Source organism: Amblyomma americanum, chromosome 3 (genome assembly GCF_052857255.1).
Source record: "Amblyomma americanum isolate KBUSLIRL-KWMA chromosome 3, ASM5285725v1, whole genome shotgun sequence".
Classification (NCBI taxonomy): domain Eukaryota; kingdom Metazoa; phylum Arthropoda; class Arachnida; order Ixodida; family Ixodidae; genus Amblyomma; species Amblyomma americanum.
The window spans coordinates 181,260,467-181,285,592 of NC_135499.1; the positions used below are offsets into that span (position 1 = coordinate 181,260,467).

Consider the following 25,126-nt stretch of genomic DNA (forward strand, 5'->3'; position numbering starts at 1 on the left):
TTGAAAGAAACTTGTGGGAATGTTTTTGCGTTCCCAGAAGTAAGCAGACCTAAGTTTCTCGACCAACACTTGTTCTGCGAGGAAATCTCTAAGCACTCCAGTAAGCTCGCGTAAATTTCGAAAGGTGAAAAATCTCAATCCAGTGGCACTCAGCTTTCTAGCCCGTGGAAAAGCCTGCCGTCATAGACCTCTCGCAATCACATACAGGATAGATGGCACTGGATAGAGGAACACATGCGACTAAAATACGGAACAGGTAATTATGAATTCTTCATAACATTGTTCGCGGAAAAAAAACAGATAAACTAAAAATTTTGCTGTCGTGTCCGAGGCATGGGCTAGGCTATGAAACAGCAACCAATATAAATTAATTTAGCTTCAGAGATTGGACTGATATTGCACATAGCACTAGCACGGCATGGCAGAGACGAAAATGACAGCTGTTTTAATAGAGCTCGCAAAAGTCTGCTAATTTAGTATCTTTTTTTTTCGAGAACTCAATTTCGTCCCTGTATTCGATGTGCGCTGTTGTCGGGGGAAGGGACGTTTTAAATCTGGAAATTACGTCACAGCCATTGTTCGACCACTGGTGAGACGTAAAAGCCCCCAAGCTGGCTCTACGTCGGCTAAACATGCAGCTTATCTCTGCTCTTGCGCTGACTCTCTCGTGCATTTTCTGCTTTAGCATACCTTTCTGTGTCGGCAAGCCTAGGCACCAACTTCATCATGAAACTCCAGATATTGGAAAGGTAGGTTGGGGAAAAAAATCTCATTACCCACCTTCTCTGCACTTCGCATCTTTGGAAACGAACCAGACTCGTTTAGTTTCAGTTGGCTTGTCCGCTTTTCAAGAGTGTGCATATAGCTTTAGACGTCAGCATCAACCGTGGCGCTTTCCTTTCTGTGTGTGTCTCATTCTCCCGGTGTAACTTCACGCGGGAACAGTGTGGATATGTAGCCGTCCATTGTTACTTACTAACACACTAAGTTATTGATTCTATTCGGGCTGATAGCATGCGGTTCCTTCGTGTGCTTCAAATTTTGGCTTTGGCACATGCTTAAATTTGCCTATATACGTTCTCATTGGGAGTTCTTTATATGCTGCAGTTCATAAAGTGATAGTGATTGCTACATGTGTCTACACCACGCTTATTCTGCTGCTAACTAAGCATGTTCCGGATATGCGGACACTACCTGGGCTCAACAGGTGTACGGTCCATCTGCGCTTTACTAATGCCCCAAAAGTGTCGTCCCCTTGCTTGTTCAGCACTCAATTACTGAGTAGGGCTGTCACTCGGGTGAAGGTACTCGCATGCGTGTAAACGCATGCCGGCTGAACGCCATCTGGAAGTCTCTGATATGGCAGGTTCTCTCAGGTCATGAATGGCAGTTTACCTATATCCCTCAAGAAAAAAGTGTACAACAGCATTATCTTACCGGTACTCACCTACGGGGCAGAAACGGCTCCTCAGGGAGGTGGGCCTGCGGTGGAACCGCGAAAATGACTTCGTCAAGTGGACAATGGACAACCGTTTCATTAACAACCTCTGCGACTACCTCAGCGCAACGGTTCTTCACTCCTTCTTTTAACTTTCAATCCCGTGCATTCCTTCCCCCCCTTTCCTTTTTCAACTTATGCCTCATGGCACACTTCTCGAATAAAAAAAAACGTGGAGGCTAACGAAAAAGGTTAAGCTTAAGTTAATGACAACGCAGCGAAACATGGAAAGAAAACTAGTCGGTGTAACGTTAAGAGACCGGAAGCGGGCAGAGTGGATGGGACACAAACGCGGGTTAATGACATCCTAGTCGAAATGAAGAGGAAAAAATGGGCTTCGGCAGGGCGTGTAATGCGAAGGAAAGATAACCGCTGGTCCTTAAGGGCAACGGAGTGGATTCCAAGAGACGGTAAGCGTAGCACGGGGCGGCAGAAGGTTAGGTGGGCGGATGAGATTAAGAAGTTTGCAGGCATAGGGTGGATGCAGCTGGCAAAGGACATGGTTAATTGGAGAGACATGGGAGAGGCCTCTGCCCCGCAGTGGGTGTAGTCAGGCGTATGATGATGATGATGATGATGATGATGATACACACGCGGCACAGCTTGCGTTGTGCTTGCCGCACCCCGACACGATGCCAAAGAGGCCGAGATGCCAAAGGGGTAGAGTTTGTGCAAGATTTTCGCCGAACTTTTCGGCTAGAGGTTAAAGAGTGACTGTGCTATGACAAGTCCTTTTGCATACAGGGGCAGCCTTTGACTATGGGGGCTGCCTAGACATTGCAGCAACTATCCCAGTCCTCTAGACAGATGTGACATCGCGAGACTTTCCCACACAAGTTGAAAAAAAAATTTTTTTTTGGACGCAGCGCACCCACTTCATCGAGAGGGTGAGTATACCACCCTTTATGTTAATGTACGCCAGGTGTGGTGTTAAATTTTGCAGTTGGGGCGCTTTTTTCTAGAAGCTAGTGGGATTGCGTAAGCTTGACCATGATGTTTATATTTTAAGCCAAATGTCACTATGAGCTCCAAGAAAACTAGATATCTTCTTGCAGGTTTTTGAGGCCTTCCCTCACGGTGTTGCTATTTTTGACATGGACAAAGATGGGGACCTTGACTGCGTAGCAGCACTGCGGACGGACTACGATCGGAGCGCGCCACGAGCGACATACGTCTGGATGCTCCCAGGGATCAATGGACGCGAACCGTACGTTTCGCTTCAGTCGAACTACATGGAGAGTTTGCGTTAGAAAGGAAATGAAAACAAACATTTCAGCTGAGCATACACGTCATTGAGATATTCGGCTCTGGTTTCGGATCCCACCCGCGGCATGTGATTGTTTCTTTTTCTCCTTTTTAATCAGTTCTTATTCAACGATAAATTACTTGTCCTATTGTTTCCTATATATGAAATGTTATGTTAAAAAAGAAAGAAAGATTGCAGTATGCTCTTTGGCTTTGGGGATTGTGGCTTGCTTTATGTGCTTCAGATAGTGAGATACTCAGTGATGTCACTGGCTAAAACGAACTGTTTCCCTATTTAGAGCACATTTGCAAAATCTGGCGCTCTTAAGGATCAGTGACGACAAATAGTAACTAGCCTGTCTCAGTAACGTAAGGCAGTCAAATCAGAAAGCACCACTTACACCTACAGCTGAGCTTTTAAACCTAGAAAAGAAAAAAAAACGTAATACAGGTGTCGCCATCGCCGGCAGATTTGGAATGAAAAATACATGCGTCCACACGAATTTTCTTGCGCGTATCCCGAGACTACGTCCAATCGCTGTTCATTACACAACGCTGGCCAACAGTCTCTTTCGTAGAGAGCGTCACGAGTTTTATCTGATTGGTGGCAAGATTTCAAGTCCAATTTGCGGGCGAATAATTGCTTCCATTGGTGCCGGACCAAGCGCAACTTAGCCAGAACTTCGAGAGAATCGCTTCATACGTCAAAATGATTTGACTGAGTTGCTCTCAGTGTCCTTTTAAATCGCATTTTTGCAGACCACCTTAAGTTAAATACTAATTTAGACGAGGCTGGAGCCGGGACGACATGACTGCAGGTATATCAAGCTATCGGAAATGTGATACATTGTGTAAGCACAAATGAAGCCAAGTGCTGGCGTCGCACGTTTCGCTTTAATGAAAAAAAAAACGGCTTGTGACAGAGGCTTCGGTGTCTTAACCTTCTCCTTCCTCTTATCGTTCAAATGAGTAGCAGAGTCTCGACCGCCAGTAGTGGCAACTTGTAAGTTCGCTTGGTACCTACTTGAAACTTTCTTCAAGTGGGCAGATGTGCTTTGTGGAATGATGTACGGGTTGTTTCTTGTTTGTTCAATGTTAGAAATAACACCTTCCTAGCAGCATCTAATTCAATATGCGTCTTTTTAAATCGGCCCGGACCGTCTTGTAAAGGGTATGAAAATCTTTCTCTCCTAGCAGGGCGAAGTGTTTGTTCTTCACACCGGCTACAGTGTCCTCGTGTCAGTGACGCCTTGGGCGTCGGCATAGGTATACTCTTCCTGGTCGGGCCGTCGTTCCTTCTTCACTGGCCGTAGTTGTGAGGGAAACAATGCTCGGGAGTCTCAGTCTTAATTTGCGCACGATATTTCCTGAGTGCTCTATGCCAGTTTCATGCCAGTCACGGTCTTGGAGTAAACTCTTCTTGAGCAACAGTTTCTCATCTCTCTGCTCTCCGCCTTGGTAGCTACTCTTGCGCTGGGACTTCATGCTATCACTGCCCGGCTCACTTGCATGCATCATCTCTGTTTCCAATGTAGCTGACATGTGCAGGCTTTTGTTTATCATCCACATTCGAGGTTTTGTTCTGACGATGCATCTGGTCACCTCGTCGCCATCTTTCCCGAAATCGGGTACTCAAGGCAGTTCTGAAGAGTACTGTAGAAGAGTTTTGTCAATAGAGTCTATAATGGAGTTCTCTGCCTGGTTTCGCCATCGACTCAAAAAGGTGGAAAACTTCTCTCAATGTCCTCGTCTTCCTCACATGCATTCTCGTCATTGTTATGCTGATGACAACCCCCGTGCTTCTGATGGTAAAGTTATTTTGGGTAGCTTCAAGAATTCATTTCCCGTCTGTTTCGCGCTTGGAGACACGCCCGTTCGTACTGTTTGATAATACAACGTAGCGTTCACCCGACACATAAATGTGTATTCGCAGATGCGACAGTACAGAAGATATCTTCCTGGCATATCTAACTACCGTTTTAAACTCCGCATCAGTGGTATGTTCTCTCACGAACTGTTCTAGATCTATATTAACTTATTCAGGGCTCTGCTCTAATCTAGTCATCTGTGCTTGGGTTGATCAAAGGTTAGATTACGTTTGTCTGCCTGGCTAAATATTCCGTCTTGCTTCATTGTGACAGGCTGGGAAATGTCGGATTCGTAACACCTTCCTCTTTCCTACAATTAAGAGCTTGTTCTTTATGAAAAGCATGAATGCAAGGTGTCCGCTTACTATACAGCTGTTCTGTCTCCCGTTCGGTGTTCACTCTTGTTGGCATCCTCATTTCGGCATGGTAGCTATGCTGCAGCACTGCTGCTTTTTTCTCTGCTGCACCGAGACCGTGTCCTTTTTTTTTCAGGGTATGGAAATAGTATCCTGTTCACGGACCTGTTTAGTGTAAGAACGAGTGAGACCGACTTGTTGCGTCGTTCGTTTATCTGAAACGGCGAAAACAAAAATCGCGCATGGCAAGTGCCTCCATGTGTTCATTTTCTTATGTTGGAAATATTTAATGCATGGTAACACAAATTGGTTTCTTAATAGGCACCGGAAGAGGGAAGAGTGGCTGAGGGTGTAAACACGGGCTAATGACATCATCATCAGCAGCAGCAGCAGCTGCATGACTGCACCCACTGCAGGGCAAAGACCTATCCCATGTCTCTCCAATTAACCCTCTCCTTTGTCAGCTGCGCCCACCCTATGCCTGCAAACCTTCTAATCTCATCCACCCACATAAATTTCTGCCGCCCCCAGCTACGTTTGCCTCCTCTTGGAATCCACTCCGCTACCCTTAAGGACCAGCAGTTATCTTGCCTTCGCATTACATGCCCTGCCCAGGCCCATTTCTTCCTCTTGATATCGACTAGGATGTCATTAAAATGCGTTTGTTCCCTCACCCATTCTGCCAGTTTCCGGTCTCATAACGTTACGCCTTTCATTTTTCTTTCCATGGCTCGCTGCGTTGTCCTTAACTTAAGCTGAACCCTTTTCGTTAGCCTCCACGTTTCTGCCCCATAGGTTTGTACTGGTAAGATACAGCTGTAGTACACTTTTCTCTTGAGGGATATTTGTAACCTGCTATTCATGATCTGAGAGAACCTGTCATATGCGCTCCACCCAATTCTTATCCTTCTAGTTATTTCCTTCTCATGATCCGGATCAGCTGTCACTACCTGCCCTAAGTAGACGTATTCGTTTACCACTTCCAGCACCTCGTTCCGAATTGTGAACTGCTGTTTCCTTGCTAGACTGTTGAACATTACTTTAGTTAATGACATCGAAGTCAAAATCAAGAGGAAGAAATGGGCTTGGGCATTGCATGTACTGCGAAGGCAAGATAACCGCTGGTCCTTAAGGGTAACGGAGTGGATTCCAAGAGAAGGCAAGCGTAGCAGGGAGCGGCAGAAGGTTAGGTGGGCGGATGAGATTAGGAAGTTTGCAGGCATAGGGTGGGCGCTGCTGACAAAGGAGAGGGTGAGTTGGAGAGACATGGGAGAGGCCTTTGTTCTGGAGGGGCCGTAGTCAGACTGATGATGATGTTGATCATGAGTACTGATATAAAATATGGTGGCTTTGTAAACACCTTGAATTTAATGCGAAAGTGTGAAGGTTGCCCACATCTTGTTCCTGGCGTTACTTCGCCTCTGCCTCTTTCATTCGCACTTCGTGCGTTGCTCTTCGCGGTTCTGAAAGCAACTAAGATCCTCCTTCGTTCGCATGGGTAAAAGGATGCAATCTAGAGAAAATCTAACACTTCAGTTCTGTACACGCTATTTTGTTGGGCAGTGTTCTATGTGTTGCACATATATTGTGTTCACAAAGTAACCTGAAAAAATTGCTATGATAACTTTGAAAAGCACCTGCTGGTAAAATCACAAGCGAATGTAGTGAAGCACACTAGAGGTAAAAAAAAATGCGCTAGATGATTCTCGTCCGGGTATATTTCTGCTATCGTAACAACATATAGATAAAAAGTAGCGGAATAGTAATAGATTACTTATCTGTAATTGTTCAGTTACTTTTTATTGAGGTATAGCTAACAATTGCTAACAGTACAGTTCACATTAAGTACCTGTAAGTGATTACTTATTTTCTGTCGAGTGTTCAAGACTTCTATAAGAGATGCCGCATTAGAGGGTTGCGGATTTATTTAGAACGTCTAGAGTTCTTCAAAGAGGCCCTAAAAACAAATATTAAAATAAGCGACACGAACAGATTAATCCTCAGAAACGCTACGGACTTTTCTTTTAAGCAATAATGATGGCTGCGCTGCCGAGAACATCATAAATGGAAGTCCGAAAACCTTATCACATTAAAACTGACCGCGAAAAATGCGCCTAGTTACCTAACTGCTATGACGCATTCGCGTGAAGTTCTCCGACGAATAAGGGGCTATCTCGAAGGACAGTGAACGCGGCCAAGTGCATGCGCCTCCCCCTCTGTCCTGAAAGGGAGATGCCCTCGCTTCTCTGCATCACGTGCATCATTCGTCTCGTTGCGTGGCGCCGGTGGCTCAGAGGTTATGGTGCTTGGCTGCTGACGTGAAAGACGCGGGTGCGATCCCGGCCGCAGCAGCCGCTTTTCGACGGAGACAGAATGCTAGAGGTTCGTGTACAGTGCGATGTCAGTGCACGTTAAGGAGCCCCAAGTGTTTCGAATTATCCTTAGCCCTTCATTAGGACATCCCTCATAGCCCGAGTCGCTTTGTAAACTTAACACTCTAAAGCCGTAGGCCATAATCCCTCTTGTTGCTACACACGTGGTGGTAGAAATAGCCTCCGTTATCGATCGATAGCTGCCGCATTCTGCAGAACAAACTTCTTATCGCGCTTCCAGTGTGTGCCCTGTGTACCCTGCAAGTAACGGCCAACGGACATGTGGAAAAGTGATCATCTCCTTTGTTCTCTCCCCTTTCTATCTCTCCCTCCGTTCCCCTTCCCACGTGTAGGGTAGCATACCGGGTGCTGCCTAGTTAACCTCCCTGCCTTTCTGTGTTTCTCTCTCTCTCTCTTATCACGCTCACGCGCGGACACATCGGGAACTACAACTCGCGCACGTGGCCTTCCGCACGTTGTGTGCTGTTGTGAAGATGAAGAGTAAACATATATAGCTTCAAAGGCCTTCCGAGCAAGATCTTGCAATTTTTGTGTGTTTGTGAGAAGAATCTTGCGATGTAAGGCTATTCCCGCAACCAATCACGCCTCGCGCCAAACTGCAACACATTCTCGCTCTGTGCATTGCGCGCCGTCGTCTTCTCTGCGGCGCGAAGACACAGAAAATTGTCTGACTTAGTCGACGTCGTTATTTCTCCTGCAATCCTGCTTTCGCACGCTTAAAGAATTTAGGAAAAAAAATATCTGCAATTTCTTTCGCTCAACACCCCATCTGAGTGCGAAATAACACGCTATCGAACAGCGCGCTGTGCTGTCAACGAGCGCGTGTCGTCAGGCAAGCAGCTATTTTCAGGCCAGCATTGTCGACGTTTGTTGTGATGTCACCGCAGGGATTATTATTTCTGTTGTTATTTCTGCATTTGCAGTTTCCTTACTGTTATTTCTTCTTGGGTTCTTCCTTTCTTCTTTGTATTTATTACAGTTGTATTCTTTTCTTTTTCTCGTTGTTTACATAACATGCTACCCATTCTTATTTGGTATTTTTTTTACTGTATGCCTTGCACCTTTATATCATATTTTGCTTCTTGTAAACTATTCCCCTCTTCAATGCTTCAACGACTGAGATTATGCGAAACAAAAAAAAATAAATAAACTACGCAGCATACGGGTCGAGTAACGAAAGGCGACGGATCATCGTCCCACACGATATAGGCAGTAGAGGGTGAGACACTTTGGGCGCAAGCCTCACGGAACAAAGGTTTAAATAGCGCGAATAATTTGACGATTCTTCTGTACGGCTATGCTGCTCCGATGCAAATCAGATCGGCGGAGAAACAGCGTACAAAAAAAGCATATAAAAATTGACAGCGTCTACCCAAGGAATCCGAAAATATGATGCCCAAATGCAATTTGCGCGTGCGTACAGAAGGTGGCGGAGTTGTTGAATGGATGGCGCTACTTTATAAAGCGTCAACGTCGTTAGAAAGGTCTCAGCTACAATCATTGAGGATAAGGCCGCATGAAATGAAGTGGGAGACGTTCACGCAAGCACGGCTCCAGCTTATACAGCAAAAGTTTCCTTCCTGCGCTTTTTTGTTTGCTTTTTTTTCTCGCATTTCAGGAGAAACATCTCCTTTCCTGTTGTACCGGGAGCGAAGCCTGGCACTTTCCGCTTCTGGGACAAAAATGGTAATTATTTTTAGCTCACGAAATGTTCCCGCAAAGTTCGGCAAGTAGTCAGAAAGTTGCGAACGATACTTTATCATTGAAAAGAATGAAATACGAGCGCTAGATAAAAGAGGCAAATACGCTCTTGAGAAGTAGTCGTTGTTCGCAGCGGCATCGAAAGGTTATGCAGCCGCTTGAAGTACAAACATAAGGAGCCTACCCAGGGCTTCTTAGGAAAATGCCGCTATCGCTAACAGATCTTACTAAGTACTGGGTAACAATTAGGCCAACTTCTTGCACTTGCCGAATTTTCAGTATTTGTGTAACGAATTATTTGCGCAGATAACACGCAGAGTATACTGGGATTGGTTTTACAGGGTTTAACGTCCCAACGCGATTGAGGCTACGAGGGACGCTGTAGTGTACGGCTCTGGACAATTTCAACCACTTGGGGATCTTCAACGTGCACTGTCACCGCAAGGTACACGGGCCTCTAGCATTCCGCCTCCATAAAAATGCGAGCGCCGCGGCAGGGATCGAACCAGCCTCATTCGGGTCAGCAGCCGAGAACGATAACCACTGGGCCACCAGGACGGCTACAGACTGCTTGCTGAAGGGATGCATCGTGGCGGAATTAAAATGAAAGAGTAGGCAAGCTTCTCTGCACAACAAATCTTTTATAACAGCACAGTCGAGCTCAAAGCCAAAATTCCGAACAGCCTGAGACTGCGCCGCAGGTTTCTTAAAGGGACACTGAGGGGAAATTGAAGTTGGCTTGTATCGATAGAATACCAGCTCCTGATCACAAAACCGCTACTCTTACTGAAAACAAAGTTCTTGTAAGGTTGAAAATAGCAAGAACCAAAATACAGGTATCGCCGCCACAGGCCAATCTCGCAAACACAAGCGTGGTGACGTCATAGGACAAGAGACACCACCTTGGAGGAATTTTCATTCCTCCATGGAAGCCACGAATCTCTGAGGCTAACAAACTAAGGTGGCGCGGTTCAATATTGAAGTAAGTTTTGTTTGGAAACTGATAGTGCACTTTTATCACACAAGGAAGACAGACAAAAGACAACGTGAATGTTGGTAGCAAACAAAACCGACGCTTGGCGGCGCCACAGGCGGCCAGGAGAGTTTCGATTTTTTATGGCGCTTCGCGTCTATGAGCTTTGCGTGCCCCGTCGTTTTGTTTTTGATGCGCCTCGATTTACAAGCGCCGAACAGCAGAGGAACTCCAAGTGCCGCTTCAAGTGCTAGTTAACCTTTGAAGGAGCCTGTTAAGGCTGGTGAGATGATCGCCACGGTCGATGAAAAACTATGATGGCACGATGGTCGGTGATCGTACAAGGCAGTTCGTAGTATAAAGAGCACTTGTGTCTTCGCACGCTCGCCCGGCGAAACATTCCCGGCTGTGCCAGTCAACTTCGAACTACTTAACGGAAATCGTTTATTAAGGACAAGAGACAAGGTACAAGGCAGTTTAAGAAAAATTCTTATGGCCTAGCTTTGTTAGGCCATGATATACGTAGCGAAAGCGCGGACACTTCTGTATCGGAAGAGTGCATTCACTAGATGCGCCTTTATTCGTAGTTAAATATTCGGCCGTCGTGGCGGAGGGGTAGCGTCTCCGCCTCAATTGCCAAAGGCACTGGTTCAATTCCGAGCCTCGGCACAGGTTTTTTTTTTAAATTCATTGAGTGTGCGCGGCTTTAAGTGGCTCCCATAGATGCCTCCACCGAACACGTTGGTTAGCGGTTAAGCGTAGGCTCTGTTAAGGCGCGTTTATACTCCGGCGTAACGCGCGCGCGCGCGCTGTGCGGCGACGTTACGTAGGCCAAAGCGATACCCTCTATACACCAACTGCGCTTGACCGCCGACGCGTTCAGCGCTTCGGCGCGCTCTGACCGCACTGGCGGAGACTTGGAGCACGTCTCTATTTCGCGCCGAGTGCGCCAGCCGCCGCCAGCCCGTCCAGACCGATTTGGCTCCGCGGCGAGGCGCGCGTTGTGACGTAATGTGCCTCCACGGAGCACCGCCACGGCGAAATCGCAAGTTCGCGGCCAGTAAAGCTTTTGCTTTAAAAGAGATCGGCTCTCTTCCAAATAGTTTGTTTGCGGCTCCATTAAATAGCTTTGGCAGTTGGGCGGAGCTGTTCTCTTCGAGCTCTCGGCTAATTTAATCCATTCACAGTACACATCTGAAGGTACATGCAAGTGGGCGAGAGAACCCGATCCAGTGGACCCCGTACCTCCGGAAACGCGTGGAACCCGTTGAAGCGTCGCGCATTGCTTTTACTTTCAAGCCGCCAACTTTAAACGCGAGCGCCTTTGAGCACCCATTCCTTTGTTGTGGCAAAAAAAAAAAAAATAACCTGGCACTTGCAACCGTGAGAAACCTCCTCGACGCCACCTGCTGCACCGTGCAACAGCGCCTTTCAAGGATTCACAATCCATTGGCCCCAAAGCCTCGGCCAGACTCCGATGGGCGCGACGTGCCGACTTCTCCTCGCCCCTCGCGACTCCCCGCACTGGGGTTAATATTTTGTTAGAAACGGCTGCTCACTGAGGAAGGGGGAAACGACCCGCCGGCGCATAACCTAACCGTACTCCCTCAAATGCATGGCACGCTCTGTCGGGTTGAGGTCGCTGAAATGCAGGCCGGAGTTTTTGCGAGAACTTCGTTGGCGGGTTCGGGAACGGGATCCATCGTTACGCTGGCAAGACGCCGGTGCAAACGTAAACGAAGCGACGGTAGCGACCCTCGATAGATCCCTTCAACGTGCGGCAGCGGTAGCTTTCATTTCGGCTGCTGCTAGACCGCACCACTAGGCGCCAGAAATCACGGAGTCTGCGTTTACGTCACGTTTCACGTCACTCCGTGATGTGACGTCATAAGAGTGCGCCGAGTTTGAATCGGAGGGCGGGAAAAACTGCTTGAACTTCGGATCCAAATTTCTTTGAAATACATGCATATTTCGCTCCCGGACAAGCGGCAACAAAGCCATGAAATGCCGAACTATCAGATTTTGCTAAAAAAAATTGATAGTGTTCTCCTCACTGTCCCTTTAACCAGCAGTTCATACGCTGCCTTTCTGCGAAATCTGGATAACTCCTACGTGGGCCTATGCTAATGGCGTTCTTATTACGACTACACCCAACTTAACTTTTTAACCAGAGATGTCACTCTATTTTCGAAGCCACCAATCTAGATGGATTGAATGCAAGAAGACAAATGACCATAGATATCAAATACTTGCGGAAAGTCGATTTAGCCAGACAATTCGGCAACAGAAAAATGGCTGTTCCAAGTGAGTATCTGTCAGTACTGCTCCTCATCGTTGTCATGACCTTACAGGGGACGGAACTGTTGAGAACGGCAGATATATTTACACGGACTACAAGGACTGCGTTATTATGTACCTTCACGAGCGAGAAGGTAAGAAAAAAAATGACAAACCACACTTCATAGAGTGCATGCTATATCGAACCGAGCAGGTAGCCGTAAGTCTATATTTCATTTTTCATTCTTAAATTTGGTTTAAGAAAACACGTACATTTTTGCAGCCAAGGCACACACAGGAAAAGGTTCGCTAATACAAGATAGTATTAAAATGAGAAAGTGCAGAATGTCTTTATTTATTTAGCCGCCTCAAAAGCAAATAAAACCGAAATGAAAGAAGGGGGCAGCCCGGACCAATAGAGCGCTACCAGGCGTAAGCCTGTGTGGCCTACAGGTAGCAATACACTCACAAAGTAGATTAAGAAAAAAACATCAAGCGAAAACAACAAAAGCCCAACGTCCCAGTAGTAGTAGTAGTAGTAGCAGTAGTAGTGATGGTTTATTAAAATAATAATAAAAAGGAAGGGTAAGATTTTTGCTAGCCTTGGCATCTGCCATCGATACTGAAGCACCTGAGCTGGGGAAGCGGAAGTAAAGGATAGCAGGCAGAATGGAAAAATGAAATGAAAGAGGTGAGGGGACAGGAAGAGAGGATAGGGGAGAGGTAACGTACACAAACTATTTACACAATAAGAAATGTGTGCAGGTAGCGCTCACAATTAGTTCACGATGAAGCAAACGTGGCAGTTTGGAGAATCATAAATTAAAGCACGAAGACAGGGCACGAAGCACTAACAACCCCAGTAAAGGATGGCAGATGAAACTGGTAAGACAGGGTGCACCACCTCAGAACTGAAAAAAAGTGACCAAAAGAGCGGCAAACGAAGCAGTGAGAAGGGGGAATATTATACATGTAAAATGAGAAGGAAAAATTCGCCTTCTAAATAGCGTTAATTTAGATACACGTTAATGTAATTAACCGCCGAATTCACAAACGCGTTTTGAGTCAGCACTCCGGTGCTCAGGAAACAGCCGCTCCAGCGCTCGAGGGACGTTCCGGATTCTAAAAACGCAGCTCGACGCTTCCTTCTACGAAGGAGCTTTTCGAGAAACCTTCCTGCACCCCGCCTTCCTCGAGGACGCTAGGAATGACGCAAGGAGACGAGGTTAAGACAGAAAGTCGGCTATAAGGCGGCATGTCACCGCCGACGCTCTAAACGCAAATACGCCAATATAGGAGCAAAAACAGAGTAAGCTGACCTCTAGCGCTGCTTTTTTGTAAATTGGATTGCGTTAGACGAGAGCTTACTTCCTTTCAACTCCCACATAGGTGTTTTCGTGTTTATAGTGGAGGCAGCGCATTTGAACTGCTGCAACCATGGAGGAAGCAAGCTTAGTAGAGGCCCGCCCATCACTGTACGAGCTCCGTTACAATAAATTTACCGGAAGTCACGCGATTTCGCAAGGGCTACTGGGAGTCTTTTGCCGATGGCGCAGCCAATAGTAGCATTGGGGGCAGCGGCGTCGGGTGCTTCATTGTGGGCTGCGCATGCGCAAACACACTGAGACGGCGGCCAACTAACGAGGGAGAGACCTCGTGTCCGGCTTCAAAAAATGTGACTTAATGGCCTCTCCAAAATTATTTCCTTCCTGCACGATTTCAACGCATCAGCTTGAAGTAGGAAAGTGGAACTGCACGGGGATGCTGAATTGGGCGAGTTGCAGTGGATGCATGTTTGGAAAATTCAGCGTACAAAAAAAAAAAGACGAGGACGAAACGCAGCGTTCCCGTGTGTGATCCTGCTTTTCGTCCTAGTATTTTTTTCGCGCTGAATTTTCTTAACATGTAGAATTGGACACTGCAGACGTGGGCACCGCTTGCCGGTAGGAAACCACCTGGGAGCCGTGATCGTGAACGCACTTTAAAAGCCATTCTCTTCTGCCGATCGCGAATATCGCTTCTGCAGTATACGGCTTCGCCGCGCCGCGTTTCAAAACGTACGTACCCTTAGGCGCCGGGAAAGCCATGGGTGCGGATGGCACAGGCATTCGCACACCTCAGCCATGCTTCCGGAGCCCCCGAGTTTCCGCTGCGCGGTGCATCATTCCCTACGAGTGCACCAACGTGTGCAGAAACGTCAAAAACCAGGTAAATAGCGAGCACTCCACACATGGTGGGATATATAAAACGTTGCTCAGGTTTCCAGTTACAATTTCAATTTTGTCCCGCGCCTTATAAAGGTGTGACGAAGAGCTATAGAATTAGAGGCTGCGGCTGACCACTATCCGTGCTCCGGTTCAGCGGCAGGCACGATTGTCAAGAAACTAGCCACGGTCCTCTTTCGAAAAATGGTAACGTGTCAAAAATTCCGGGTCGAACGAACTCAACTCGTATATGCACGCTCGTGAAAACCTTTGTCTACCGAGGTAACGAAATCAAATGAGCGAGCAGACGATGCGACGTTCGCGATGTTCACAAGGAAACTGGCGGTCGAAGATCCTGGAGGAGTGCTCAAGGCACCGGCGGAGCTATCTTGAGGTTGTGGAAGAAATTCTCAAGGTTTTCCTTCACTCTAGGAGCGATTAGAACGGAGGCTGGTTTCTGAAATGAAAACCAGGCAACGTGAGCTGCTTGTAATAGCAGCTCAAGTCGAGGTGTCCTTATGAATTCATCGGTAAGAAGCAGTAGAGCAGAACATACAAGAAGACAGCAGTGAGAGAGAAACAAAGAGGTTAAAAAAAGATAAAAAGTACTAAAGGCAAACCGTCAACTAAGGAGGCACGTAGAGGCTACATGATAGACTGGTCATGTGTTACAAGCAGCTGTGATCCGAAAAAGAAAGCGATAAATGTGGTCACATTGCCAAAAAAGCAAATTATGCTAAAACAACCAAATAAAAAGGAAGTAATAAAGAACACGCGGACTGTAGAATGAGAGAAACTATCGAGACAAAAGGCCAAATGTTCTTAAGAAGGAGGGAATGGCCAGAAAGAGATAATATTAGGGAAAAAAGTGAGCACCGTTGTCAATGTACGCCACTATTGGAATAAGATTAATTTGACATGAAATAGTTGCTTTGAAATTAGGTGGTAAACGTGGAGAAAAAATAAAATGCAAAAGAATAGATGTGCAGGAAACTTCAAGGAATAGTGCCTAAAAATAAAGAATGTAGCCAGAAAAAGAAGGTTGAGGGGTAAAAATTCGAGAAAGTAGACATCGATAATTTGTACAGAATTTGACAGTGCAACACAATATGAACTAAAAAATGGGCTGGGGTGGAGAATATGTATAAGACGTAAGCTAAAGCATACACTTACCCAAAACCTGACGCGTATGTAACAGTCAGAGCAGGATGTAAAATGCTCATATCTGTGTATAAACAAGAGAAAACATGTGCCGATAGAAAAAAATAAAGGGAGTGGAAAAAAATTGATATATCGAAGATAAAGGCGTATGTAAAAATCAAAATAAACATAGCACCCTTCGATGAGAGAAGTTCAGAGTCCAAGAAGAGTCTTGTTTGCCCAAAGGGTAGGAAAGGAGCAAGAAATCAGGCAATTGCATGGCGACCAAGGTGCCTCAATTTTTTGTGAAAGACATCTTCGTCTCGAGGTAGTGTTGAATGCGCCAACGCTTTCTCTGCCGCAGTACATTTTGGTCGTACTCTCGGTGCGCTAGTGTAGCATTTTTTAGTGCGGAAGCTCTACTTCACGACCAGAACTGCCAAAGCCGACTCATCGCTGAAGACTTCATCTTGACCTTGGAAAAATAAATATTACCGCGACTGATATTCGAACCGGAGGCGCTACGAAAAGATCAGCTTCGCTGGCCACTGCAGGAGAGCACCATGTAATCGCCGCGGCCGATCACGCGCCGTGTGAAACTCTAACACGTCCTCGCGCTGGGCAAAGCACATCGTCGTCTTCGTAAACTTCTTCCATCATCGGCACAAACAGATAACATCATCTTAACCGCGATTAGAGTTTAACCTGAGTCTTATATAGTTTACAGACGTTCCGACGACCCAGCAACGCAAAAACCAAGAGCCAATCAGGCTAAACACATGCTTTTAACATGTCTATTCGGTTTACTACTTTAAAACCCTCTCTTTTTTTTCCCGGCAGAATGCATGCTTTGGACTTCCAGGGATATGAAAGACGCCGTCCCGCAAACGTGCATGGATCAGTACGAAGATAACTGCGACGGGGCACACAAGTCCTACGACGAAGAAACGTGCAGCCCGTTCTTCAATGTTTAACAAGATATCAAGGAAGCATTTGGTATATTTATAAGATAGATTGCTTCCGTTCTACAATGTTTAACAAGATATCAACGAAGCATTGGTATATTTATAAGAAAGATTGCTTTGTCGCTTTGTGGATGGCGATGTTTCGATTGACTGTTTTATTGAACATTGAACTGGTAGTGGTACGTCTTCATTAGAAATTCAGCTGCGCATCCGCTTTTAGTTCATTTAGTATGAAGAATGTTTTGAAAAGTTTCACAGGAGGTTCGGTAGTAACTTCAGAAGTAAGTGATGGAATTCGGAATAAAATTCAGCCTGCACTAATATGCAATTCTATTCACGCCCTTCTTCACAAATTTGTCAGTTGACTTAAGAACATGAGAGAACAATGCGCGTTCATTTTTTAAGAAAAATGCCCAGGAATCCCCGCCTTGACTTAAGAAATTACACGGAAAAGACTATAATGTGAAACAGAAATAAATGTGCGTTTCAATAAAGTATGAAATCTTTCCATCACCTGGCCGCAAAGCACTTGCCATTAAGAAGATTCGCCGATTTAAAAAAAAAAAAGGCACCCTGAACTCCCTATTCAGGCCCCATTTGCGGTAATCGAGCGGTAGCCATGCCTCTAAATAGAAAAGCTGCACTTACGACACGTTCATTTTTGGCGGCTTTCAATAAAATTCTTTTCATAAACCGTATTTTGTCCCCGATATTGTTTTACACTACGGCCAACCAGCCAAACGTGAATACCACGCGAAGGGAGAATAGCGTAGCCATGCGGATGAAGCCAAGGCTGAGAACTTTGCGCTCGCAGAATTTGCGCGCAAATTCGACCTCCGTCAAATTTTCACGAAGTGTGTCGTACGTACCATCGTACGCGCCGTTATCCACACATGAAACGAAACCATTATTTTTTCTTGCCTCCACTTCCATCTGTTGTGAGGCCAAATCCTGCACTAAACCGTTGCGGTGTTAGGTCGTGGTTAAATTCTTAAGGGCGAGAAGTCACTAAAAGTTTAGTCACAGCTCTGAGACTACACAAGTCCCGGAAGTGGATGGGTGGACGCTATTTCATATCATTTTCTTTTTCTCCCGTGTGTTCTTAGCGCTGCGTTCACGTGAAACATGATGTTCTGGAAATGCCTGCAGTTTGGGATGCTTGTGCATATAAGTATTTTGTCGCCCCAGGAGTATTCATCGGATTCATGGGATGTACCTTCCCTGCCCCTATGCACAATGGTAGTGTCTTTTTTCGTGAACATGTTGAAGAATCCACTCAAGCGAAACGAAGTTCGAATGCTTTTAATTCAATTTCTCTAATATTTACGCCTAGTCCGCATTAAGAACAGAAAACACTGGTGACGATTAAAGAGACTACACATAAGATATGTGCGCGTGAACGACAACTACCAATGGAGCTCTTCCTCGGTGACGCCTGTTAAGGGTCCATGTCAAAAAATTCCCACAAGTGCCGAGGTGAACGCATGTGTCTTCGGTTAAGACATCCTTCGCCAATGGGAACGCCGTCTGAACCCGGAAAAAAACCGTTGTGCCATTCTTCCTCTATGACAAAAAATTTAGGAGGCACTTTGGCGATCTAAAGTGTGCGAGGCGAAAGCCTTTTTGCGCCCACTTCGGCTGCTTCTGTTTATGATTGAATGCGCTTAACAATCGTTTTTTTTTAATTTTGTGTTTGATTTTGCTTTTACTTTTCTCAACATTTTATTCATTAATTTTTCATTAATTATTTTATTTTCTAACCAAACGCTTTTTAATGACTAATTACTAGTCACCCATTACATAGTAATTGCTAAGAGTATATGGGTTACCGCAATTAGGCCATTGATGACGTCACAGTGCGACAGTGCGGACGGACAACGATGCCTAATTACAGGCTTTCGCCTTCAAAACATTCTGCACTTTGCCATACAACGAGGTGACCACGTGACGAAAAGGAATGCGCACCTGATCGCACAGTCACGCCCACTTCTATTGTTTGTTCTCTTGCTATAGCAGATACTAAAATATTACAACGGAATAACGGCTTTGAAAGCAATGCATGTGTTCATTCCAACCTCGTCAAGGAAAATAGTGATGCCCTTTTTTTGCACTTTCTATTCATTTTTTTTTCTCGATCCTAACTCGCCGCACTACCTTTTCATTCCTGACCATTAGCTGGGCCTGTCAGAGTAATTACCGTCAAAAGGCAAAGTGACATGCGGTGGAAAAAAAAAAGTATATTAACAGACTGAAAGTCGTTGGCATCGGAATTGGTTTAGTTCATTTTAAAGCAGAAACGAGTACCACGCTAGAGCAGTCAGAGGCGTCCGCCGTGATTCCCCCTGAGGCGAGGCTTACGGTGCCACACTCTTCTGAAGAGTGAGTTTGCGGTTCAATATGGATGTGAAGATTGAGGGCAATATGCGTGCTTTTCCGGCCGACCAGTACATGCAACTAGCTATTAAGAGGTTGTTAGTGCACAGCAAACCTATTCATGTGATATGTGTGTTTCTAAGATGTTATTTTAGTTCAAAGTGCCGTTTGATAGGCGGCATACTTTTATATTGGCGAACAGGCGCATCCAGGCGAACGGAGTGCCGTGTTTCGTATTCCCCCGTACCAACACACTTTTTACCAAGGTTTTGTGGCTCTAATAAGTGTTATCATCGTTATTGTCACGACAATTACCGCCTCACGGTATAATTTCATGACAATATAGAGAAGCATAACTGACTAAATGCAAGTGGTTTCGATACAGAGCTAGACAATAAATGAAACACGTAAGAGAAAATGTTTTATCAGTAGTTCGTGTTTTTTCAAAAATACTTGTTTCGGAAAGCCTGCACCTCTCCAGAAACAGCACCTCATACTTATTCACGCAAAGATTTCAAAAAAAAAGCCAGACACCTGGTTGTTTGTGTTTTAAAAGTGCTTAGCCTGATTGCAACCCTAACTAGAGATTTGAACATGGAAGCCCGGAAGTCGCTGAGAGCCCGGAGCTAATATCGATGCGATCCAAGGACGTGCCCGGACGTTCCATGGCCTCGGACGCAAAGCACTCAGTAACATCGGCCAATTGGTCGGCCCACGCGACGGCAGTAGCTCGGAAAAGGTGACGAGGTTCGTTCGTAAAATTAGTAATCAGGAGTTCCGACCGACCGTTACAGAGGTGGACAACGCTTCGGGCCGAGCAAATGCCATGTGTCAGCAGCAAGGAAAGGTTGCCCTCGGCGACTGCAGGTCCATCACGTAACTCATCATCGCATTCGACGCTCGCAAAAACATTGGATCTCAGCGGGATCAAGACACTGTCAGAGGAAATACGAAAGACGGAGCTGCGTTGACAAACGTCGGAAGTGTCGTCGCTTTCGCGGTAGAAAACGTTACGGTGCTGTACCACAGGTCGATAACAACGCCATTCTCACGGAGAAAATCTACGCCCAAAATCAGGTCACGAGAACAGTCGCGGAGCACCAGGCAGCTAACTATGAACGTCGAGTCGCTGATCTGGACCCTATCCGTGCACTGTCCAAGCGGAGTAATGATATGGCCCCCCGCCGTCCGGATCTGCACGCCAGAGCAAGGAGTTGTAACTTTCTGTATATGCACTGCCAATTTGCCACTGATAATTGAAAACTCCGCTCCTGTGTCCACCAACGCGCTAAGAGGTACTGGGATCGACACCCAGCACCTCCACCACAAAATGCCACAAATAGGCTGCAGAACCAAAAAGGGCTGGGCACAGGCAGCAAGCAGTCAAGCAGTGTGCCAGCTGCAAGAGCACGTGCGTCTCATTTCTTTGTCCTCAAGGCGCCGCCCGGGGACACCTGGCGGCAATATGTTCTGGAATAAAAAAGGTAAGATTCCCACAATCCTACAGCTTTCAGCCTGAACCTCCACTACAATGTTCCACTGTCACCTAAGGTACAGCTAAGCTAAATGCTTTGATTTCACCTGGTAGAATACCGTCGACAGCTGCCAGATCCAATCTGCTAATACGTGCTCCAGTGATTCTCGCATCGGCCCGTCACCTCAAACGGGAAGAAATTTGTAGTGAGGAGCATTCAGCCGTGCCACAATGACCTATTCTAATAGGGTGTACGACAACTTAAAGCAGGGCTAGTTTAGCACGTTTTGAAATGTAAGGGGGATAAGGCAAGGAAAAAACAAAAACTAGACACCACAAGCGCTGAACTATCACCTGAAATAAATTTGAAAAATACGAGCATTATACGACTAGATGCTAAGCTGCCCACTGGCTAAAAACCACGAAAGACAAAATCCCAAACGAAACAAAGGCACCTGCATCACAAGTTCAGAAATAGAAATTCTCTCTCATGTAAGTCAATAGACAGCGCATGGCAACACAAATATTAATCTATTGCTTCATTTCGTACGCCTCAACTACATTCCGTTTTATCTCATCCTCATGGCGAAATAATACTGCTGTTCTATCGAACATACTGCAGCAACCGTCCCCCGGCAATGCATCGCTATGTGGGAGCCTACGTATGCGGTCAAGGTATGCCTAAGCTCTTCTAACTGTGTGTTCACACACTGACGGGTATTGAGACGGTATACGTGTCGGCACGAAAATAATGGCTGACGGTTTATCATTCGTAAGCACGAAGTACGTTTACCACAAGTGGTTGTGGAGCTTGTAAGAAGCAGGTTTATCTTCACTAGCAGTACCCTTCCCGAGCTCTTCCCGCAACTAGCGCGTTGAAATAGGGGTTTAGCATCGAGAGTTGAAGAAACAGACTCGTAGTTAGCCGTCGAACACGCTCAGACAGCCGGAACTTTAGCATATACAGCACGTGTTTCAGGGTTGCGCTCATAAGAATGTTGCATTTTAAGTACAATGTTTTTGCTCCTATTTCAGGCGGAATATTACATTTTGTGTTGTACCTGGAAAGACGCCAAACTATTTCAACTTCTGAGACAAATATCGTGAATATGTTTCTGTCAACAAATGTACAACAAAATTTTATCAAGTTGTGAGGAAGTTCGTAACGGTACCTAATATTCAAAAACAAATACGAGTGATAAGCAACCAACGATTCCTGGGTTCTAGAGAACTGCTCATCATATTCGCACTGGCATCGAAAGGGCGCAACCTTCGCAATGGCCACAACCGCGGGAAGTACGAACATAATAAGTAACCTGCCCATTGATGTTAAAAGAAAATGTTGCTTTCACTAAAGTCCTTCCGAAGTTCGAGGGCACTCTAGAAACAGCATGCTGCACTGGATGATTTTCCAAAACCTGTGAAAATGTTTTTGCTGCTGGCTAATCACTTAAAAAGAGCGCGGTACTATTTCTCAATGAATGATTTGGGCCAACAACGTTTGAACACATGTCGACGCAAAGTGCATAATGGGGAGAGAAAATCAGTAACTAGGCAAGTTTCCTGGCAACAATATCTGCGTAACACTAATGTAGAGAGCAATGAAAAATGGGGCGAACAACGTGAAAGCATTCTGCAGTAAAAATAAAGGCCAAACAGCAACTTTTTTCGCACTGCGGATAAGTCCTAAGTGCGCCCAAGCTCTAAGATAGCATTCGAATTATGCCTTCATCTCATTTCACATGCTAAGGACAAGAAATTCCATGCTGTTTGCGAGGTCAGAAATCCCAAATGGGCCGAATCGAAGAAGCAACATGAACCTAACGATGACATCATTCAAAAGGAAGACCAAGCCAAATGATTCATCAAGGAAAATAGGGCCGCCCAAGGGGTTTTCTGAAAATGCATCCATTATATTTATCATGACATTACAGGTGACGGAACTCTTGAGAACGGTATCTTGCATTAAACTGACTACAAGGACTGCGCTCTCGTGTACATGGTCGAGAAGCAAGGTAAGGAAAAACAGGAGACAACCCGCTCTTCATGCAGTGCGTGCCAGGAAGCTTGGAAGGTAGCATTTTGTCCTGGTTTGATAAGAACGTGACTTACCTGAGGCCTGTGCTTATTCTTTTTAATTTAGTGTACGATAAAACATGCAGCTTTACAGCTTGCAAATACAAGTGTGCTCATACATGATGTGGTAACGTGCACGAAAACGCGCAATGTGACCAAAATTCCTCGCGTTTTGTAAAACCCACCGTCGTTTAGAGGGAATGGCGAATGAGGTAACAACTGTAGCTATGCGCAGGACAAGTTTCGCCGTCCACTCATCGTCATTGTTTTCCTTGTTTCCGTCACCGCAGAGTGCTTGCTGTGGACCTCCTGGGAGGCAAAAAACGAAGCCCCGCAAACTTGCGTGGAAGAGTTTGAAAAAAACTGCGAAGGCGCCCACATGTCCTACGATGAAGACACGTGCTTCAGTTTCTAAACAGCGAGCAAGACACGATTTCCTTTCCTCATGAACAAACTGGATTGGTCATATTTCAAATGATGCCTCCTTTGGTGGATTGTATTCATTTTTTTCAATATGTACGTGTGTCTCACTTTGATGCCGTAGCAGGATCGGGTTCACATACGATTGAAAAAGTGAATTGAAAGGGCAACTGCTAGTGGAAGGTCTTCATTAAAAACTCAAAAGTATATTCGCCATTCGTTCATTTAGCATCAAGTATTTCTTGGAAAGCTTCCCATGAGGTTGGTGGTAAGTTCGGAGGTACTTCATCATGCGCGAAATAAGAGTCAGTGTCAGCAATAGTACCTCGATGCACTGGCCCCTTTCTTACAGTCTGCACTTCTGTTTAGAGCAAGCAGACAATTCCTACACTCCGAAGCATGAGCAGAGAATCTCAGTTAAGAATCAAGCAAGTACACGGCAAAAACTATGCGCGAGGTTAAAAGGAATGGTAGACACGTACTTCAAAAAGCCTACGTCTTCTGAGTTAGGTTGCTCACTGCACTCTCGTCCACAGGGTTGTGAAATTCGCTCATCAGGCAAGCGCGTACACCTTTTGTTTCACTGTACGGCGTGATGGCCAGAAAGTACGTTTAGTTTTAGTAAGGGTTTCTTCATGTTCATTTCTTATCTCGTTACCCATGAACGCAATCCAGATGCGTATCCGTGGAAAACTGGCGAAGGGTTGGCGGATTGTCTGTGCACACAGCGATGATGTTTCTTCCATAAAGGTATTGAAATATCACATCACAGGAATGCAAAATTTTAATGCTGTGTAAAATTTTCAGCCAATAGTTATAACTTCTCCACGTTCGGAGTTGAATATAGTGGAAACGAATAACGAGGGTCCACGTAGTGCACATCAGGAAAAATTGGGCCGTGGCGCTTTTGCTGTCTAAATAAAATCTTTACTCGGCCATGCCCTGAGACACAACGGCTGCGAAGCACATGCATGGCATAAGTGCCCGCGCAACAAGTCTGCGCTGCCTTGCTGAAGCAGATATAGAAATAATAAAACAAAAATACATGTCTGTTATAAAAACGATTGTTTTATGTCCGTGCCATGTGCGAGCGTTATTTATATATCGTGAATTCAATTAGCCGCAGCCTATTTCTAATCACTGTATTCTTTCAGTTTTATGATCTTCATTCGCCCCACTACCTGTTCCTACCGGTGGTGCAACTGTGGCTGACAGAGAAACTACAGCCGGAACATAAAGTGACATTGGATTGGAAAACATATAAAATGCTTCTCTGAAAAAGTTCAGATTGGGCACCCGGCATTTATTTTGGATAAGAATACAGCACCACGTCCGTGCTCCAACACGCGTCAGCAGGGAGTCACCACGAGCCGAAGCCTGCGGTCTCATATTCCTCTGAAGACTGATGTTGCGGCTCATTATCAAGATGAATAGTCAATTCGATGTTTGTTCTTTTTCTATCGACCTTGCATACGGAAAATGGTATGCATGGAATGTCAAAGCATGAACATTGAGTGCTCATGCACGTGCCATGTTTTTTTTTAGACAGCTGCTTAATACAAACTATTCTTTTATTGACCCCGTACTTTAACTGGGGCGAACACGCAAAACCGCATGAACGAAATCATATTTAATTTCCCCAGTCAAGTTTTGAAATTTTAACAGCATTATATGCTCTATAGTTAGCATTATTATTATTATCCTCACGACCTAAAATACCTCATGTTATACTTTCATAAAAAAATACAGCTGGGTTCAATATGCAGGATATTATCCCCGAATTTTAATTGTCTTCTATACAAAGTATGCGAAGTAGTGAAGAAGAGAAAGTTCCTAAAAGCAATTTTTTGAGAATAATTAACTTATTAGAATGCGTATTTTAAAGAATCCTTGAAGTCCGCTCTAACAGTTTTTGATTATTATAGAGAAAGTTTTCAAAGAAAAAAGCACATTCAGCCAGCTTTTTTTGTCTTTAAAGAGCTCCTAGCGCGACACCAAGACCCTCACTCGTAATGTGAGCTTAAGAACCCGAGGCGCTGAGTTCCAAGTGATGTTTATTCCGGAAGAAGCCGCGTTTTCCGTTGCGCTTCTGACGTTGGCTTAGGCATCGGTAAACGGACATGTCATATCCAAAAATAGAAAAAAAGACGCTCTGCCTCATGC

General features: G+C 45.4%; 1 protein-coding gene across 3 annotated transcripts; it reads left to right on the top strand.

The window, feature by feature from the left end:
- The first annotated feature begins 578 nt into the window (after positions 1-578).
- On the top strand, positions 579-17,318 carry LOC144125561 (uncharacterized). Of its 3 annotated transcripts, XM_077659049.1 has the most exons (6): positions 627-749; positions 2,243-2,385; positions 2,554-2,705; positions 8,979-9,046; positions 12,386-12,466; positions 16,496-17,318. In XM_077659049.1, exons 3-6 carry the CDS (start codon positions 2,593-2,595, stop codon positions 16,627-16,629), a joined length of 396 nt encoding a protein of 131 aa, XP_077515175.1. In that variant the 5' UTR covers positions 627-749; positions 2,243-2,385; positions 2,554-2,592; the 3' UTR covers positions 16,630-17,318. The 3 variants fall into 3 exon arrangements, with proteins under 3 accessions (XP_077515174.1, XP_077515176.1, XP_077515175.1); XM_077659048.1 differs by lacking the exon at positions 2,243-2,385 and having other exon boundaries at positions 579-749; XM_077659050.1 differs by lacking the exons at positions 2,243-2,385; positions 2,554-2,705 and having other exon boundaries at positions 609-749.
- The last annotated feature ends 7,808 nt before the right edge of the window (positions 17,319-25,126 follow it).